Source organism: Capricornis sumatraensis, chromosome 9 (assembly GCF_032405125.1).
Source record: "Capricornis sumatraensis isolate serow.1 chromosome 9, serow.2, whole genome shotgun sequence".
In the NCBI taxonomy this organism is placed as follows: domain Eukaryota; kingdom Metazoa; phylum Chordata; class Mammalia; order Artiodactyla; family Bovidae; genus Capricornis; species Capricornis sumatraensis.
This window is the reverse complement of record NC_091077.1, coordinates 13,122,457-13,140,697: the sequence shown is the minus strand read 5'-3', so window position 1 is coordinate 13,140,697 and position 18,241 is coordinate 13,122,457. Positions and strand designations below refer to the sequence as shown.

Sequence of the window (18,241 nt, the reverse complement as noted above, 5' to 3'; positions counted from 1 at the left end):
CGCCGGACACAGGGCGGGGTGCCTGGTCCCGTAGGATTCGAGTGACGGAGGCAGGGCCGGGCTCCGTCCCCCGAGGCTGTTGCCACACTTCCTGCCGCGGCGCTCTTTCCCCAGCCTGTTTCTAAGGAAGGAGTGGGGTTGGGCGACCGCGCCCCAGCCGTCGGGCTGGGTCTAGGCACTAGGAGCCGACACGGTGTCGGTCAACCTCAGGGTCACTAGGGGAGGGCTTTGGGGTGGGGAGTATACAGGCACCCACGAGAGGGGAGCCGATCATGGAAGGTCCCCAGGATCCTCAAAGACCCCTCCTTCTCTCAGGTCTCAACCGGGGACCCTCTCAATATTATCTCAATTCTGAAAGGGTGCCTCGACCCTTCTAATTCTCTCCTTCACTGAGGCTTCGCAGATGACCCTCAACCTCTGACAATATCCCAATCTTCTACCGCACGTATTTTCCTTGCCTCAGTGTACCCCAGGACCCTCACTCACTTTATGCGTTTCTAGTTTCTCTCAATGCCTTCCTCTTCCCGTTTGTAGGGGACTCTGTCTCTCTCCGGTGGGCTCCAGGACCCCGACTCATTTTTTGCATAGTGGACCCTCCAAACTCTCCCGGGTACACTTTTGATCTCTTCTCCTTATTTCACCTGGGTTCAGCTCCTCCCGGGAAAATTCCAGTCCCTCAACCATTCTGTACCCAGGACCCCCACTCAGTTTCTGAGTCAGATGTCTCCTCCCCCGCTTCCCCATCTACCTTGCTTAACCTTCCTGTCTCTCCTTTGCGGGGTCTCTCAGTGTATTCTCAGCCCTCCAGCACCTCTGAAAGACTCCAGATCACTCAGGCCTTTCCGCGTGCATCCCGGGACCACCCCCTCCCCCCAACACGCACACACTTGCTCAGTACCAATTTCTCGTATCCCTTATCGCGTACTCCAGGGAAATCATCACCCTCCCCGAAACCTCTCCCGGTGTGCCTCGGATCGCCCCAGCACCCCCTTCCTCACGCACCCTAAGGTCCTCTGGCCCCTCCCCCTGCAGGCGCTCCGAGCCACCCAGCCCGTGGCCGCTGTTTACAAGGACACGCGCTTCCTGACAATGACGCGAGCCGCCTCCTCCCCTTCCCCACGCTCCAGAAGGGGGGTGCGGGGGCCTGGCTCCGGTGACAGCCAATCAGAGCGCACTTCCGTGGCTGACAACCGCGGTATAAAGGCTTGTGGCTCTGGCGGAGCGGCCGGGACCTTGAGCACGGCCAGGCCAGCACCGGAGCCAGCAGGGAGCAGGGAGCAAGGGAGAAGCGACACCAAGAAAACGAGCGCGCTAGAGAGGGGCAAAGGGGCTCGAGAAGCCGCACAGAGCTTCCTCGCACAGCCTCCGACCGGCCTCTCCCGACCAGTGCCAGCCCTCAGGAACGTTCGTCCAGACACCCGATACAGGCACAGCCGCGGACTGCGCGCGGCTCGCTGCAGCGAGGCCCGGGGCGGCCCCGTAGGGACCCCCTCAGACCGCCCGGGCCGCCCGGATGTGCACTAAAATGGAACAGCCCTTCTACCACGACGAATCATACGGAACAGCGGGATACGGCCGGACCCCGGGCGGCCTCTCTCTACACGACTACAAACTCCTGAAACCCAGCCTGGCGCTCAACCTGGCCGACCCCTACCGAAATCTCAAAGCACCTGGTGCGCGGGGTCCCGGCCCAGAGGGCAACGGCGGAGGCAGCTACTTTTCTAGCCAGGGTTCGGACACAGGCGCGTCACTCAAGCTCGCCTCATCGGAGCTGGAGCGCCTGATCGTCCCCAACAGCAACGGCGTGATCACGACAACGCCCACGCCCCCGGGACAGTACTTTTACCCCCGCGGGGGTGGCAGCGGTGGAGGTGCGGGGGGCGCAGGGGGCGGCGTCACTGAGGAGCAGGAAGGCTTCGCCGACGGCTTTGTAAAAGCGCTGGACGACCTGCACAAGATGAACCACGTGACGCCCCCCAACGTGTCCCTGGGCACCAGCGGGGGCCCCCCAGCCGGGCCCGGGGGCGTCTACGCCGGCCCGGAGCCTCCTCCAGTCTACACCAACCTCAGCAGCTATTCTCCGGCCTCTGCGCCCTCCGGAGGAGCCGGGGCCGCCGTCGGGACTGGGAGCTCGTACCCGACGGCCACCATCAGCTACCTCCCACACGCGCCGCCCTTCGCCGGCGGCCACCCGGCGCAGCTGGGCCTGGGCCGTGGCGCCTCCGCCTTCAAGGAGGAACCGCAGACCGTGCCTGAGGCGCGCAGCCGCGATGCCACGCCGCCGGTGTCCCCCATCAACATGGAAGACCAGGAGCGCATCAAAGTAGAGCGCAAGCGGCTGCGAAACCGGCTGGCGGCCACCAAGTGCCGGAAGCGGAAGCTGGAGCGCATCGCGCGCCTGGAGGACAAGGTGAAGACACTCAAGGCCGAGAACGCGGGGCTGTCCAACACTGCCGGCCTCCTCCGGGAGCAGGTGGCCCAGCTCAAACAGAAGGTCATGACCCACGTCAGCAACGGCTGCCAACTGCTGCTTGGGGTCAAGGGACACGCCTTCTGAGCGCCCCCTTATCCCCCGTACGGACATTTCCGCAACCTGGACGGCTGGGCGCACGCCTCCCATGGGGCGAGGGGGCAGGCGGTGGGCACTGGCCCCGGGGCCTGAGGGCGCAACAAACCACACTGGACTCCTGCCCGCCCGCTCTGCGCCCAGTCCTTCCACCTCAACGTTTACAAGCCCCCCTTCCACTATTTTTTTTTTATTTTTTTTCCTGCAGAACTCAATTCATATTGAATATAATATATTTGTGTATTTAACAGGGAGGGGAGGAGGGGGCGATTGCGGCGGAGCTGGCCCCGCCGCCCGGTACTCTAGCCCTCGGGGATACTGGGGAGGGGACCCCCGCCCCCTGCCCTCCCCCCTCTGCACCGTACTGTGGAGAAGAAACACGCAGTCGGTTTCTAAAGGATTTATTTTAAGCTGTGTTTATGTGTGAGTTCGTTTATTGTCCTTACTTTTTATTGAATCTATTTAAGTAAAAAAAAAAAGTTCTTTATTAATTTCTGTTGTCTTTTTTTCAAGCCGGCCAGGGGGGAGGGAGGGGAGTACTGGGCAGCCCCCACCCCACGGCTGTTTGTGGCTTGCTCCTGTAACTGTGTCAACCTCGCCAGTTCTGTTCAGGCATCTTGCACCCTCAGCCGGGTGTCCAACCCTTCTGGCGTCTCCTGATCTCCCGGATTGGAAGGTCCAGGGTGTGTACACAGTCCAGCCACCCTCGCCCCCCCGCCCCCAGGGCCAGGGGACAGGATGCCTTGGGCAAAACGCTCAGCGCGCAGGCGCGGCACCGCCCAGCCGCGCGCGCCGGGGCTTTCCCCGCTGACGCTGCGGAAGCGCTGTCCAAACATGGGCTGATTCTGCCCAGTGACGTGACGGCGGTCTCCGGGCAGATTCCGGGAATCCCCTCCCCCGCTCTGCCGGGCAGGGCTGCGGCGCCGGGAAGGGGGCCGGGATTTTCCCAGGCTGGCGGCTACCAAGGCCCGGAAAGCCCCAGGCCTGGGTCCAGAGCGTCCGCGGTGGGCGGGCCGCGCTCCAGAGCCCCAAGAGCTACCCCAGAGTTTCCCCCATCGGGCTGGCCCCTGGGTCCTGCCCAGCCCACGCCCGCTGCATTTGACCTGACCCGGGCGGGGGGATGCAGTTGCCTGCGCGTCGTTGCCACCGCGATCCCCTCCCCACCCCCGCCAGGAAGGGCGGTGCCCGCCTGCCAGTTTCCCCTCCCGGGTGCCAGGCCGGGAGCCGGGCGACTGCCAGGTCTGGTCCTGCCGGGGCGGCTGCTCGGGCCGCCGGGCGCCGCCGCCGCCCTCGCACGGGGCTGCCTTCCCCGCAGCTAGGACGGGTGGGAGGGCGGCTGGCGAGCCCCGATGGGGATCTGGCAGGCTTCGGAGCTGGAAGCCCCCAGAACAGCAGAGAAAAACACAGACTGAGAAACCAGGCCACAGGGCCTAGGTGCGGTAGAACAAACGCTCCATTAATTTGTTTATGAAATACTGAACGACCCGGTCCTGGAGTCACTAGCTAGACCAGGGCAGACAGACTATAAACAAGCAAACATGATTTGGAGATGGTGGTTAGTGCCAGGAAGAGAGAAAAAAAGAAAGAAAGAAAAAAAACTGGTCACAATGGTCGTGATGGAGCAGGGGAGGTGAGCTGCTTTGGAGAATGAATTGGGAACACGGAACTTTAATGAGGCGATTTTTCAGCTGACCCCTGAGAAAATCCTCAGTAACAGAGTTCTGCCAGAGAGAATAGTATATGCAACGTTTCTGTGGCCAGAACAAGATCAGCCTGTTAAAGAACACCAAGAAGCCACTATGCTTCAGTGGAGTGAACCCACCGAGGTGGAGATGAGGTCAGGGAAGACCATGTAGGGCCTTGTGGAGGGGTATAGATAAAATTCCAAGGCCGAGGACTTCCCTCGTGGTCCAGTGGCCAAGAATCCGCCTGCTGGTGCAGGGGACTCGAGTTTGATTCCTGGTTTGGGAAGATTCCACATGCTGCGAAGCAACTAAGCCAGTGTGGTATGCCACAACCGCTGAAGCCAGCGCTCCAGGGCCCCTGCTTCAGAGAAGCCCCTGCCCTGCAGCTAGAGCAGCCCCCACTCACTGTGACTAGAGAAAGCCAACACTCAGCAATGAAGGCTTAGTGCAGTCAAAATAATTTAAAAATTTAAAAACAATAGAATAAAAACTCCAAGGCTGAGATGAGTGACTTTGGAGGGCATTAGGCGGGAGTACTACTAATGGTGGTGGTGGTTTAGTCACTAAGCTGTGTCTGACTCTTAAGTGACCCCATGGACTGTAGCCTGCCAGGTTCCTCCTACCATGGGATTTTCCAGGCCAAGAATGCTGGAGTGGGTTGCCATTTCCTCCTCCAGGGGATCCTCTTGACTCAGGGATTGAACCTGCAACTCCTGCATTGTAGGCAAATTCTTTACTAAGCCACTAGGGAAGCTTAATTTAATGAGTCTATGGATTAAATGAGCATGTCAGTCCTGTGGAAGGAAATGAGGGCTAAGAATGGCGACACCACTTGCCTGAAAAAGTACAGCATCAAACTTTGCACCTTAGAACACTGTGTTGCTCCTAATACCTGCCTTCTTGTCTAACCTTCACCCTTCCATTTCAGGGGAAAGACATAGACTTTCCAACCTCTGGTGGTACAGAACTTGCAGCAGGAACTATGCATGTACCTCATCCCACTCTTGGTTCTACTTTCAGGATTGGGTCCCCACCTTCTTCCAGTCCCAGGAACCTGGTCCTATTAACCATTAATAGAATCCTGATCTTCACATACTTATCTTTTAACATGCATTGTCTTCATTCCCATTGGTCGTCTTTATTCCCGTTTTGCTATTGAAAAGACCCAGGGAAGACCACAGCTCCTAAGCGGCTTTTTAACCCAGGCTGGCTGCTGTTAAGGTGTGGGCGCTGCCCTGCCTGGCCAGGTTTCAGGTGATAAGGCAGCCTGTGACTTGCTCCCTGCAAGGGGCAACAGTGCCAACCACCTTCCCTTCAGGCCACGGAGAAAGAAAGCAGTGAGCATGAGGCAAGACTGCCACCTTGTGGCGGAGATTGGTAACCAGAATGTCAGTTTCCCAGGCCACAGCCTGGAGAAAGCAGCCGCCGGTGGTACCACACCAGGACAAACCACACAAACACAAGACTTACATCTGTCCCTAATACTTTATTAGTCACCTATAGGCCTGTTCCCAGTTATGTGGGCTCCAAGGAGGGGGTCACCATTCACCACCTCGCAGCTGGGAGCTTGAGAAGGACTTGGCCTAACCCTCTGTGGTCATGGACTGTGGAGTCTGAAGGAGCAGGTCTGACATTTCCTGGGTCAGTACAGAACACACAGGTAGGGGCACAGAGGCAGGCCAAGAGCCCAGGCTTGCCACCATCTGCCAGCCTAGTTGTGTTTGGAGAAATATTCCTTGCTGTCGTCCACATTGGGCTTGATTGTGTCACTGCCTGGTGTCCAGCCGGCAGGGCAGACTGTGGAAAAACGGATGCACAGGAGAGGCTTGAGCGCATGTTCAAGGGAGAACGGTAGTGAGGGGACAAAGAGAGGCGCAAGAGCATGAGTTGCAGAAGAAAAGGCCTAGAGCCAAGTGCTCCAGGCCTAAGACCATGCCACATGATGAAAGAAGCCCTCCACGCTCAGCTGCAGGACTGACTGTCTGACATTTTTCGGGGGCTGTGTACCTCAAGGCATGTGGGATCTTAGTTTTCTGACCAGGGATTTGAACCTGTGTCCTTTATAGTGGAAGTTTCAACCACTGGACTGCCAGGGAAGTCCCTATTTTATTTTTTGGTCATGCCATGTGGCTTATGGAATCTTAGTTCCCTGATCAGGGACTGAACTTGGGCCCTTAGCAGTAAAAGTTTGGAAACCACTGGACAGCCAGCAAACTCCCTGGCTGATATTTTAATTTCTTTCCGACTCCTTTAATCATATCTTTCTCTCTTAGCCCCTGTCCCAGTGGACTTCAAGGGCCAGTGGCCTTCACAGAAGATAACTCTGATCCAATTAACATTCAAGCCTGCCTGCCTTGGTACAGGCCTTCTCAAATTTCTTCTATGGAGTTCTGTTATCTCCCCAGTTGTCTGCCCTTATATTGGGGTAGTATCTCCCCAAACGGACTAGAAATTTCTTGCAGACCTTGAGCTGAATCTTCTCTGGGGCCCTCACATCCACTCCACACAAGCAATAGAGCAGACCATGAACATATGTGTGCATGACACAGGGGCTGCGTATGTACCCACATGTGGACAACATGTGAATGGGTGTGTCTGCTCACCTTCCCCATGCTCATCTGTGTACTGGAAAGCCTGGACCAGCCTCAGAGCCTCATCCACGGAGCGTCCCACAGGCAAGTCATTGACGGTGACCTGGCGAAGGACACCCTTGCCGTCGATGACAAAGAGGCCCCTGAGATATTGGAGTTCACAGTGAGGAGCCGGGGCTCCCACTGTCAGGACCCAGGGAAGGAGCACAGACTCCCTGCTAGCCACAGGGTGAGAGTGGTCCCCTCACCCTAAGGATGGGGGCTTCCCGAGGTTCCCACAGTACCTGTAGGCGACCCCCTCATCTTCCTTCAGCACGCCATAATCACTGGACAACTTTCTGGTTACATCAGCCAGCAGGGGGATGTTCAGTGGGCCCAAGCCTCCCTCCTTCCGGGGAGTGTTGATCCTGGGGGTGGGGGAGAGAAGGTTGGGACCTCAGGATGGCTGGTGCAGCAGGGTCCTTACCCTGTGATAAGGGCCTGGGTGCGATGAGGGCTGGAGAAGGGGGTGCTGGAGGTGAGAGATAAGTGGCCTGAAAGCAAGTCTCAGGGAGCCCCACCCACCCCACCCTGAAGTGGCTGCAGAGGCTGCTTCCCACAACTGGGAAGACTAAGTTAATACTCTAGCAAAGTAACTTCACGTGTGCAGCAGCAACGGGAGGCAGAGAACCTGCCCTGAAGTCCTCATCCTCCTCTTTCGAACTCTTAAACTGGAGTTTCCACCTGGCTCAAATAGTTCTTGGGAGGGAGGCTGCATTGCCCTAACTGAGATAAAACATTTATCAATGCCCTATGCCACAGAAACTACTTTCCAAAGGCTAATTACTGTCATCATCGTGAAGGACTTGGGAATCATCCTCTCCATTATTTTCTTGCTGGGAAAGGCATACGCAGAGGTTGCCCACCGACCAGGAGAACACACAGCTGGGGCCCTAGAGAGGTGTAGGTTTAGTTGTACCCTCCCTCCTTGCTGGTGATCTCCATTCCTACCAAGCCAGGTGGGTGAACTGAGAGTCGACGGAGACGCCCAGCACCTCGCAGTTCAGCTTGTGGAACTCCTCAGCACGGTCGCTGAAAGCTACGATCTCCGTGGGGCACACAAAGGTAAAGTCCAGCGGGTAGAAAAAGAGGACCACGTACTTCCCTGGGGAAAGGGGTGGCAAGAGACGAGGAGTTGGGGCTCGGGCCCTCTAAGGCTTGTGCCCCGCCCCCACCGCGGCCCCCATCTAGGCCCTCACCTTTGTAGTCGGAAAGCTTCACCTCCTTGAAGGCGCCATCCACCACCGCGGTGGCCTGGAATTCCGGGGCGGGCTTTCCGACGTGCGCCTTGCCGCAGGCCATGACTGAAAGCTGAGAGGCCCCCCCCGCCCCACCCACGCCGGGTCAGTGTGCTCTGGACGACCCTTTGTCTTCACTTCCCAAGGTCACGCTGCATATCCGGCCGAGTTACCGAGTCAGAGCGACGGAGACACTTGCGGCCCTGCCCCGCACCCTGTCCGGGACCAGGTCGGCGCGGCCGGGAGACTTTAGGAGACCCGCCCACCTGGACAGCTAGGGCGGCCGGGCTGCGGCCGCCCGGTCCCCAGCTAGCGTGTCGGCCGTAGCGCGATCGCGCAAGCCCACCCGCCCAGAAGATGTCGCGAGTTGGGGACGGGAAGCATGGGGATGCGGCCGGTACTCCAAGGTTCTGGCCTCGGTTTCCCGCCCCCCACCCCCACTCCCACTCCCGCAAGGACAAAGGCAGCCGCTACGGCGGACGGAAAACAAAGGCGGCCGGCGCTGAGGTCTGGATTGGGCCTGAGCTGCTCCAAGGGGGCCCATCCCGCAGCCCGATGCACTCTTGGTGTCCATACCTGCGTGGGTAAGGGCGGGACGCACAGACTCTCGGATGCACGGACTTGATTTCGCAGGGCCAGGCGAGCCCAGACCAGCGGCGCCCTTTATAGTCGGCCCGAACCAAGAAGCCTAGGGCGCGGGGAGGTGGGCGGACTTACGGAGCGGTCGGGTCCACTGCAGGAAGCGCAGGGGAGGGGAAGCAGAGCCGGCCGCGACCACGCGCCCGCGAGTGGCGGGGGGAGACGCGCAGTCTCCGGCCCAGACCACTGCACCAGATTGCGGGGGGCGATGCGTGGGGCCTCCTCTTTGGAGCGCGCCGGGGTCGGTTGGAGTCCGGCATGGCCCGGAGCCGGGCGGCACTACTACTGCCGTCTCTGATGCTCCTGCTGCTGGTGACCCCTTCCCAGGTCTCCCCCGACTACCAGTACTTCGGCCAGCAGGGCGAAGGGGACACCTGGGAGCAGCTGCGGCTGCAGCATCAGGAGAAAGGTAACTGCAGGCCGCGGATATGACAGTGCAGAAAGAGGCCTCATTTGCCCCCACTTCACCAACTGGCTGCAGATAGACCCTCCTCCAGGGACTTAAAATTTCTGCCTTGCTGAGCCCTGGGGGTACCTCTTGGGCTGGTTACTTTGGCTTAGTTTTCTCATCTGTAAGTTAAGATATTGTCTTTAAGCAGTATACACGGGGAGAGGGGAGTGGACAGGCAATAAATACCAATGCAGACGTGTCCATAAATTCATGGATAAGTGCTGAGAAAGGCAGAGATAGATAAGGCAGGGCGCATGTAAACTTCCAAAGTCAGAGAAGGCCTCCTGGCTGAAGATAGGTAACCAGTGCAGCCAGAATAACGAGCAAAAAGCCCCAAATGCGAAAATTTAAGGGGAGGAGCGCGCCAGTGAGTCAGAACAGCAAGTGCCAAGATGGAAAGAGAAATGGAAAGAGGCCAGTGTTGTCTGGCAGAGGCTTCATGAGGCCATGAGGTGTCAGGACTTTCTGAGCACCAGACTTGAGCTAAGACCTGTCAGCTAGGGCCGTAGGGAAGAGTCTGTAAAAGAACAGTTGTAAAGGGCATCTGATAAATGCAGCTGCTTTAAAAGTGGTCAAGATAATTGTTTTTGTATTCCCATGCATAGCCAGGGGCTTTAAGTACCTTCATTATGCTAATTATGTCCTTTAATTTGCCACCTGGTAATGCTGCTGGTCAGGTGACACTGGACTTGTTGGACCGGCTTGTGATCACAGCCTTGTAGAGAGGAGTCACCTTCAGACGGTGGCCACCAAGTGTGTTGTACCACACCCCCAGCTGGACAGGCAGGCACAGATGGGACGTGTCATTTTGCAGCCCATCTGGGCCGCTCACCAGATGTGTGAGCTTGGAAAGGTGGGTTGCTCTTCTTAGGTCTCAGTTTCCCCACCTGGGACTGATGGGAAGATTAGAGACCATCTGTGTCGGGCTAGGTGGCAGAGAAACACAGCTGAGTGAATATGCTGTTGTTCAGTCGCTCAGTCGTGTCCGACTCCTTGCGAACCCATGGGCTGCAGTTCGCCAGGCTTTCGTGTTCTTCACCATCTCCCGGAGTCTGGAACTGTTATTTGTTAGTATCTTTCTCCTCCGCCCTCCTTAGAATGCTGGGATATAGGTTCCCCCTCTACCTGGCTCTCCATCCCTAGAATTGGAAGACTCTGTCCTTGGCCCTTGGGGAAAGTGGCGCTGTTTCTGCGACCTGGGCAAGCAGGAGCGCAGCCGCGAGGTGGTGGGCACGTCGCCGGGTCCGGTGTTCATGGACCGCGAGAATCTGGTGCAAGTGCGACCCTGCCGGCAACGGGACTGTTCATCCTGCGAGCCGAACGACTGCGACTGGAGGCTCTGAGCCCGGGTGAGCAGCGGGCGTGGAGGAGGCGCCCCCCCCGCCCCCCTCCCACACACACCCTCGGCGGGCTGGCTTGTCGGGGCCCTGAGTCCCCAGGATGGGAGGAGAGAGAGAAAGGGCTGGACGTGGGAGCGCGGGCACGAGGCAGGCATCGGGAAAAGGAACACTAAATCTGGGGCTTGAGCAGAGCGTGGGAAAGGAGAGCTGAGTTAGGAGATGTGAGACCCGCTGATATACGAGGAGAAAGGAAGATAGACGGTGGGGGTGGGGAAGGGGAAAACGGAGACGGAGGAACAGAAACCCACAAGCTGAGGGCGTGAGCCCTGATGAAAGCAGAAAATAGAGATGCGTTCGTTGGAACAAATCTAGGAGGCGTGCTCCTCGCTAAGACGTGAGAAAAAGGGAAAAGAGCAGAGAAGGGGGCGAGGGCTTGAACCCTGAGTTTGGCAGGTGGAGGGAGCCTGCTTGATGGACGAAGACTCTAAGCCGGATTCTGGAGAAGTCTGGGATCTCTGTTCAGGGGTAGAGGAGGCTTAGCCCAAAGAGAGGATACGAAGCGGGCGGGGGGAGGGGGGAGGCGCTTCCGGTGAGCTACGAGGGAGTTGGGGGTTCCAAGTTCGAAGGTTTGAGTCCAGTGGGAGCCAGAATTCCGACTATAGGGGGCTTAGACTGTGTGGCGCTCCAGGGACCTCGAACACAGGAGGGCCTGAAACCAGATGGAGGCCGGGAACTCAGTGATGCGGACACCGAATTCTCGGAGTCTAGTGGTATTTGACCTTCTGGGCTTTGACGGGGCTTCCCACGTGGCTCAGACGGTAAAGAATTCTCCTGCAATGCGGGAGACTTGGGTTCGATCCCTGGGTTGGGAAGATCCCCTGGAGGAGGGCGTGGCAACCCACTCCAGTATTCTTGCCTGGAGAATCCCATGGACAGAAGAGCCTACAGTCCAAAAGGTCGCAAAGAGTCGGATACGACTGAGCGACTAAGTACAGCACAAGCTTTGATGAGGTCGAGTCCTTCAAGTCTCCCCCTCTATTTCCGCTTGTCTGCCCACTAGCCGCAGCGCGAGGAGCTCCAGAGACACCGGGGCGGAGCTTGGAAAGCGACACCGCCCACCCGGTTCCCCAAACGCGGAGCTCGCTTGTCAGCCTCGGAAACTACAATTCCCAGGAAGCCGCACGGCAGCGGCGTCGGCGAAGGCTGCGCAAACGTCAACGGCGGCTGGCGTGTTGGGGGCGTGTCCTGTGTGCCGATAGGTCGAGAGCTGGCACTGTTGCGGAGCCCGCGGAAAACGCCCGGGGAGACCTTTCCTTGCAGACTTCGTTACTACGGCTGGTGGCGGCGGCCGAGGCGGCATGGATCTCAGCGAGCTGGAAAGAGACAATACGGGCCGCTGTCGCCTGAGTTCGCCTGTGCCTCCTGTGTGCCTCAAGGAGCCCTGCGTCCTGGGCGTCGATGAAGCGGGCCGGGGCCCGGTGCTGGGTGCGCCCCCCAGGGCTGGGTGGGGGAGGGGCATGATAAGGGGGATGCAAGTTGCAGTGGAACCGGAGCTGGGGTTGCACCAGCCTCGAGAAGGGGGGTGATAGCGGTGATGGCGATGGCATTGGTGATGGCACCGAAAAAAAAGTGGTGATGATGGACTAGAGGTGGCGGCTTTCACGGGCTCACTGGACTCCCTCTTCCCCCAGGCCCCATGGTCTATGCTATCTGCTATTGTCCTCTGTCCCGCCTGGAGGATCTGGAGGCCCTGAAAGTGGCAGGTGAGCACTGAGGTGCGTCTAGGGAGGGGGTTCCTGGGCATGGGCACTGGTGGGTGCAGGCTGGAGGGGGAAAGCAGGAACTGCGGGATCCAGCCCCTCCCCTTCTCTCCCAACCCTCCTCCCAGACTCAAAGACTCTGTCGGAGAGCGAGCGGGACAGGCTTTTTGCGAAAATGGAGGAGGACGGGGACTTTGTGGGCTGGGCACTGGACGTGCTGTCTCCAAACCTCATCTCTACCAGCATGCTTGGGCGGTGAGGGGTCCCGGAGGGTGGGGGAGGGGGCCGGAAGGAGGGGCAACCAGAGTGGGTTGGAAAGGATGGGTGGCTGGAACGAAGTTGACTCGGTTCTGTCCTCCACCACAGGGTCAAATACAACCTGAACGCCCTCTCTCATGATACAGCCACAGGCCTAGTGCAGTTTGCGTTGGACCAGGGTGTGAACGTGGCCCAGGTGAGCTAACTGTTGGATTGCCCCCATTTGATCATCTCAGGATAAAATGGCAGTGTAGAAGTGGAGTGGGTGACTCTGCATCAGACCTACCTAGAACATCAGAAACGTGTGTTACTGCTGCTGATGTCCTCCTGTTTTCATTGTATTGTATTTTTTTTTTTTTTTTTTTTGGCCACACTGCATGGCATATGGGATCTTAGTTCCCCCACCAGGGATTGAACCCACACCCACCCCTGCTTTGGAAGCATGGAGTCTTAACCACTGGACTACTAGGGAAGTTCCCCCAACTGTTTCTTCCACCCCAAATGTGTGCTCCACTGAGGACCATTGTGGAGCCCCCAGCCTCACCCCCATCTAATCTCTGTCTCTATCCTAACAGTTCAGTGTCTAGAACGAATCCCACATGTTTGCCTCCATCCTCCCCCAGCCCCCTCCCCTACCAGCAGACAGTCATTTATATTTTTGGAATGTAAATCTTGACATTTAATTTTCTGAGCACCGTGGGAATTAGGAAAACTCACAAGCAAGTGGAGAAATGAGATTAAATCACCAGAGAGAAATAGAAGTTGGCATTGCAGCCGGTGCTCTGAGGCAAAGAACAGACTGTTTTGAGAGAATCAGAAGGGCAAGTACACTTGAGATAGGGAATGTAATAAGAGAGGCCTTGCTGAGGAGGTGGCTCAGGTCCAGGACTCTGTGCAATGCCTTGGAGACAAACAAGGACGTTTGCCTATGCAAAGAATGTGGAGCTGCCTATGCAATGCTGAAAACGGACAGACAAGGACCCTACCCTCAGGGGTTCATGACCAAGTCAGGGGAGACGGATGGGCAGCTGGTAAGCAAATAATAAAGGTGGTTTTGAGAATAATAACAGCTATGGCGATCCCTTGTCCTGTTCCTTTTCTGACCCCATTTCTGTTCCAGTCGTGTGGTCTCTACTGCTGTCCAGAGTACTTGCCATGGTCCGGCCTCAGGACCTTTGCACTGGCTCTTCCCCTCTGCCTAGAACACTCTTTCTCTGATCTCCCCATGGCTCATTCCCTTATTTCCTTCAGGCCTTTATTCAGATGTCAGCACATCAGAGTGACTTTTCCTAAAATACCCCTGAACTGTTGAAAATTATAACCTCTTCTCAATCTCCCCGATCCTTTGTTATTTATCTTCTTCTCTGTCTGTGGTCCTCACCAGAGTGTCTCCTCTGGCGTGTTCACTGCTGTGTCTCCAACACCTAGAGCAGCCCATGGCATGCAGTAGGTGCTCAGTAAATGTAGAATGGATATAGTGTGATCAGGGAAAGCCTCTTTGGGAGGTGATGTTTGAGCTGAGATCTGGATGCAGCCTGGGCCTGGTCATGAGCTGAGAGAAGAATATTCCAGGCAGTGGGAGCAGCAAATGCAGGACCATGAAGCTGGGCCATGGGCACAGTTGTGTTTTCTGGGTGTTTGTTGACTGAGTACATTGCTCTCACCACGGCAGGTGTTTGTGGACACCGTGGGGCTCCCAGAGACATACCAGGAACGACTGCAGCAGCGTTTTCCTGGCATTGAGGTGACAGTCAAGGCCAAGGCAGATGCCCTCTACCCCGTGGTCAGTGCTGCCAGTATCTGTGCCAAGGTTAGGCCCCCACTGGCCATGGCCAGCTCCCAGCATCCCCCTGGGCAAGGAGGCAGGCGTGGATGCTTCACGGTGCCTGTTGGAGATTCCAAGTGCCTGTTTTGCCCACAGGTGGCCCGAGACCAGGCCGTGAAGAACTGGAAGTTTGTGGAGAAACTGCAGGACCTGGACACTGATTATGGCTCAGGCTACCCTAATGGTGAGCAGATGGCAGCCACAGTAAACTAACAAGGTGGGCTTGGCGTGCTTCTGAGGTTTTCTAAGTTGTTCCTCTCAGCCTACTCTGCAGCAGAAGAGGCTGAGGCTCAGATAGGGGGGCCACCTGCTTATGTGTGGTAGCTCTGTATTCCAGCTGGCAGGCCCCTCTTCCCTTCTTCCTCCCTCCCGGCTGTCTCTCTGGAGCTCCAGTGAAGCACAGAGGCTTATGGTGGACCTAAGGGGCAGAGTGAGGGGTACCAGTTCCTGTCCAGTGATCCCAGCTTGAATTCATTGTTTCTCTTCATTAGGAGGCTCAGTCTTCTGTTTGTAAGGTAGAAATGACTGTGCCCTATCCCCAGTAAACTCTGCTGAAGACACACAAGGCCAGAGGCAATGATTCAGTGCCTGGGTACCAGGAACCCTTTGGCAGTTGGGTGGGACAACCTAGCAAGTCTGGGACTGGACTTAGGTGAGGCCAAAGGGAGGAAAACCAAGTCTAGGCCAAACACAGTTTGGGCAGTGTTCATTGCTTACTGGGCACCTCGTATGTGCCTTGCAGAGCCAAGCCCTGGGGATTTAGCCATGAGCAAAGCAAGCAGGGACCTCCCTGTGCCCACTAAGTTGGTGGTTGCATGGGAAAAATGGGTGTTAACCTAATGGTCCACAAATGCTGGTTCAGTGCCTGTTGCCCCTGGGGAGGTAAGCGAGATGACCCAGAGGCAGTCTCCCTGAACTTCACCTTGAGCACCTGTTCTCAGGCAGAGGATCAGTGAGAACAGCCTGTGCAAGGGTCCAGAGACAGGAAGATGTCTCAGACAGTGATGAGTCTCTCAGGTACTCAGGAAGAGGTCTGAGATGAGGTGGGCTCTCAGATGCCAAGCTGAGAAGCTGAGACATCACGGCAGGGCTCTCCCACTGTCCACCCTACCCTGCCCCCAGATCCCAAGACGAAAGCCTGGTTGAGGAAGCATGTGGACCCTGTGTTCGGCTTTCCCCAGTTTGTCCGCTTCAGCTGGCGCACAGCCCAGAGCATCCTGAAGACTGAGGCAGAAGACGTGAAGTGGTAGGTGTCTGGAAGCGAGGGTGAGAAGCCAGGGCTCCGCCCTGCCTGGGAGGACCAATCCCCCAGAAGTTGGAGTCACCGCCTCTCTCCCACAGGGAGGACTCAGAGACTGGGGATCAGGAGGGGCCTGGGAAGATCAAGTCCTACTTCAGTGAAAGCCCCCAAACCTGCCTCCGCCTTCCCCATCGGTACTTCCAGGAGCGGGGCCTGGAGTCAGCCACTGTCCTCTAGGAGCCAGCCTGGACCCCTTTTACCTGCCCCCCATCACCCGTCCCCCCTCAGTTCGTGATTAAAATTCTTCAAGGAAAGCTAAGTGTGGGGATTCTGCTTTGGGATAGAAGTATGTTCTGTCTGCAGCTGGACCCAGTCACTGACTTCTGGAACCTAAACAGGATGGGTATTGGTTGATTTAATTAGATTTTTTAAATGCCTGGTAGATTTGTTTTATGCAGAATTAGGAACCAGTACGCTGAGAAGCTAAGGGCTTCCCAGTGGCACTAGTGGTAAAGAACCCGCCTGCCAATGAAGACGACATGAGACACAGGTTCGATCCCTGGGTCGGGAAGATCCCCTGGAAGAGGGTATGGCAACCCACACCAGTGTTCTTGCCTGGAGAATCCTGTAGACAGAAGAGCCTGGTGGGCTACAGTCTATAAGGTCACAAGCAGTTGGACACAACTGAAGTGACTGAGGGTCCCACCACATACCACACTGAGAAGCTCCCCTTCCATACTACCCCCCAACACCCTGGTCGACTTAATGGGGTATCTCAGTCCTTTGTGGCCTGTTGTAACAAAACACCACAGGCTGGGTGCTTTATAAACAATAGATACTTATATTTAACAGTTCTAGAGGCCGGAAATCCAAGATCAGGGTACCAACCCAGCTGGCTTCGGGGAAGGCCCTCATCCAGATCACAGACTGCCATCTCCCTGGGTTCTCACGTGAAGGGGTGAGGAATCTCTGCAGGGTCCCTTTTATGAGGGCACTAATCCCACCCATTAGAGAGCTCCACCCATGTGACCTTGTCCCCTCCCAAGGTGTAAGGTGTCCTCCTTACACCTAAGACCATCTTTGGGGGTTAGGATTTCAGCCTGAGTCTTTTGGGGTCTGTACAAACATTTGGACCATAGCAGGTGCCTCTTAGGCCCTTCTGGAGGTATCTTGGCATGTTACAGGTATATATACACAGATACATTGTAACTGAGGTTCCATTTTTTGAACAAATGAAAACAAAGTATACCTTAGATAGTCTGCATAGCTGTTTTTAAAATAAATTGTCTTATTTATGTTTCAGCTGTGGCTGGGTCTTCCTTACTGTGCTTTTCTCTAGTTGGGGCAATCAGAGGGTGCTCTCCAGTCGCGGTGCTTGGGCTTCTCATTGCAGTGACTTCTTTTGTTGTGGAGCACAGACTCTACGACACATAGACTTTGGTGGTTGCGGCTCTCAGACCCAGTTGCCCTGTGGCGTGTGGAATCTTCACACACCAGGGATCGACCCGTGTCCCCCACATTGGCAGCTGAATTCTTAACCAGTGGATGACCAGGGAAGTTCAGGCATAGCTCTTTTTACCACATATATCTTAGGATAATTCAAATACGTGTCCAGAAGCCTTCCTTGTTCTGATAACAGCTGCAGATTCCTCTATGGTGTGACTGTCCTGTTGTTTATTTAACATCTTGACTAGACCTTGAGTTGTGCCCAGATTTCTGTTAAACTTGTACAGCAGGGAATGACAGGTTTGCCGTCATTTTCTCACTGTTGTGTCTGTAAGAACAAATTTCTGGGGGTAGGTTTCCTGGGTTAAAGAGACTATCTAATTTGAAGAGATATATCCAGATTCCCTCTGTGAAGGCTTGTGCTCAGCGGCACTCCCACAAACAATGTAAGTGAGCGTTAGTTTCCCTCACAGCCGTGCCAGCACCAGGACAAGTTTGTCTCACTCCGTGAGAAGTTTGGAAGTCAGGAGCTCAACATTAAATACTGTCTTTGTTTTTTCTGTTTTTTTAAAAATGTTTTGTTGCATCCGGTCCTACTTGTGACATGTGGGATCTCTCACTGGGGCCCATAGGCTTCTCCTGGGGCCCAGGGGCTCAGTAGCTGCAGTGTGCAGGCCTAGAGTGCAGTACGTGGGACCCTAGTTCCCCGACCAGGAACTGAACCCACGTGCCTTGCATTTGAAGGCAGATTCTTGACCCGTGGACCACCAGGGAAGTTGCAAAGATACTGTTCTTTTAGTCCATCTTCTATTTTGCCAATTTAGGTGGGTTTTGCCTCTCATGATCCCAGGATGGCTGCCACAGCTCAAGATATCACATCCCAACCTTCAAAGGCCTCATCTACCAGTAGCCACCTTTTCTCTTCCTGGCTGAAAGCAGGACACATCTATCCCTGAAGCAATCTGTTGCAAGGGGAATGGAATATCTGGGGTAAAGGATTAAATACTGATACGTGGGGGTAGGGGGTAGGGAGAGACTCCATATCTGCCCATTCCCCCAATTTTTGATCCCCAGACACACACCTTGACTAGAACAGTAGGATTTTATTTCACCCTCTTTTAATTTCACCTTTTTGGTTTTTTTTCTTTTTTTTTTTTTGGCTG

General features: G+C 56.1%; 4 protein-coding genes across 4 annotated transcripts; 3 read left to right on the top strand and 1 right to left on the bottom strand.

Annotated features, from left to right (window-relative positions):
• The first annotated feature begins 1,246 nt into the window (after positions 1–1,246).
• On the top strand, positions 1,247–3,026 carry JUNB (JunB proto-oncogene, AP-1 transcription factor subunit). The gene has a single exon (XM_068979822.1). It carries the CDS (start codon positions 1,514–1,516, stop codon positions 2,555–2,557), a length of 1,044 nt encoding a protein of 347 aa, XP_068835923.1. The 5' UTR covers positions 1,247–1,513; the 3' UTR covers positions 2,558–3,026.
• A 2,714-nt stretch (positions 3,027–5,740) lies between these two features.
• Positions 5,741–8,820, bottom strand: PRDX2 (peroxiredoxin 2). Its single transcript, XM_068980425.1, has 6 exons — positions 8,696–8,820; positions 8,081–8,192; positions 7,833–7,986; positions 7,127–7,249; positions 6,855–6,985; positions 5,741–6,048 (listed from the first exon to the last, which is right to left on the bottom strand). The coding sequence occupies exons 2-6, from the start codon at positions 8,181–8,183 to the stop codon at positions 5,963–5,965; spliced, it is 597 nt and encodes a 198-aa protein (XP_068836526.1). The 5' UTR covers positions 8,184–8,192; positions 8,696–8,820; the 3' UTR covers positions 5,741–5,962.
• A 166-nt stretch (positions 8,821–8,986) lies between these two features.
• On the top strand, positions 8,987–11,721 carry THSD8 (thrombospondin type 1 domain containing 8). Its single transcript, XM_068980977.1, has 3 exons — positions 8,987–9,167; positions 10,353–10,558; positions 11,610–11,721. The coding sequence occupies exons 1-2, from the start codon at positions 9,017–9,019 to the stop codon at positions 10,550–10,552; spliced, it is 351 nt and encodes a 116-aa protein (XP_068837078.1). The 5' UTR covers positions 8,987–9,016; the 3' UTR covers positions 10,553–10,558; positions 11,610–11,721.
• A 148-nt stretch (positions 11,722–11,869) lies between these two features.
• Positions 11,870–15,869, top strand: RNASEH2A (ribonuclease H2 subunit A). The gene is made up of 8 exons (XM_068980976.1): positions 11,870–12,034; positions 12,241–12,312; positions 12,438–12,564; positions 12,676–12,763; positions 14,240–14,377; positions 14,489–14,576; positions 15,515–15,638; positions 15,734–15,869. Exons 1-8 carry the CDS (start codon positions 11,908–11,910, stop codon positions 15,867–15,869), a joined length of 900 nt encoding a protein of 299 aa, XP_068837077.1. The 5' UTR covers positions 11,870–11,907.
• Positions 15,870–18,241: the final 2,372 nt, after the last annotated feature.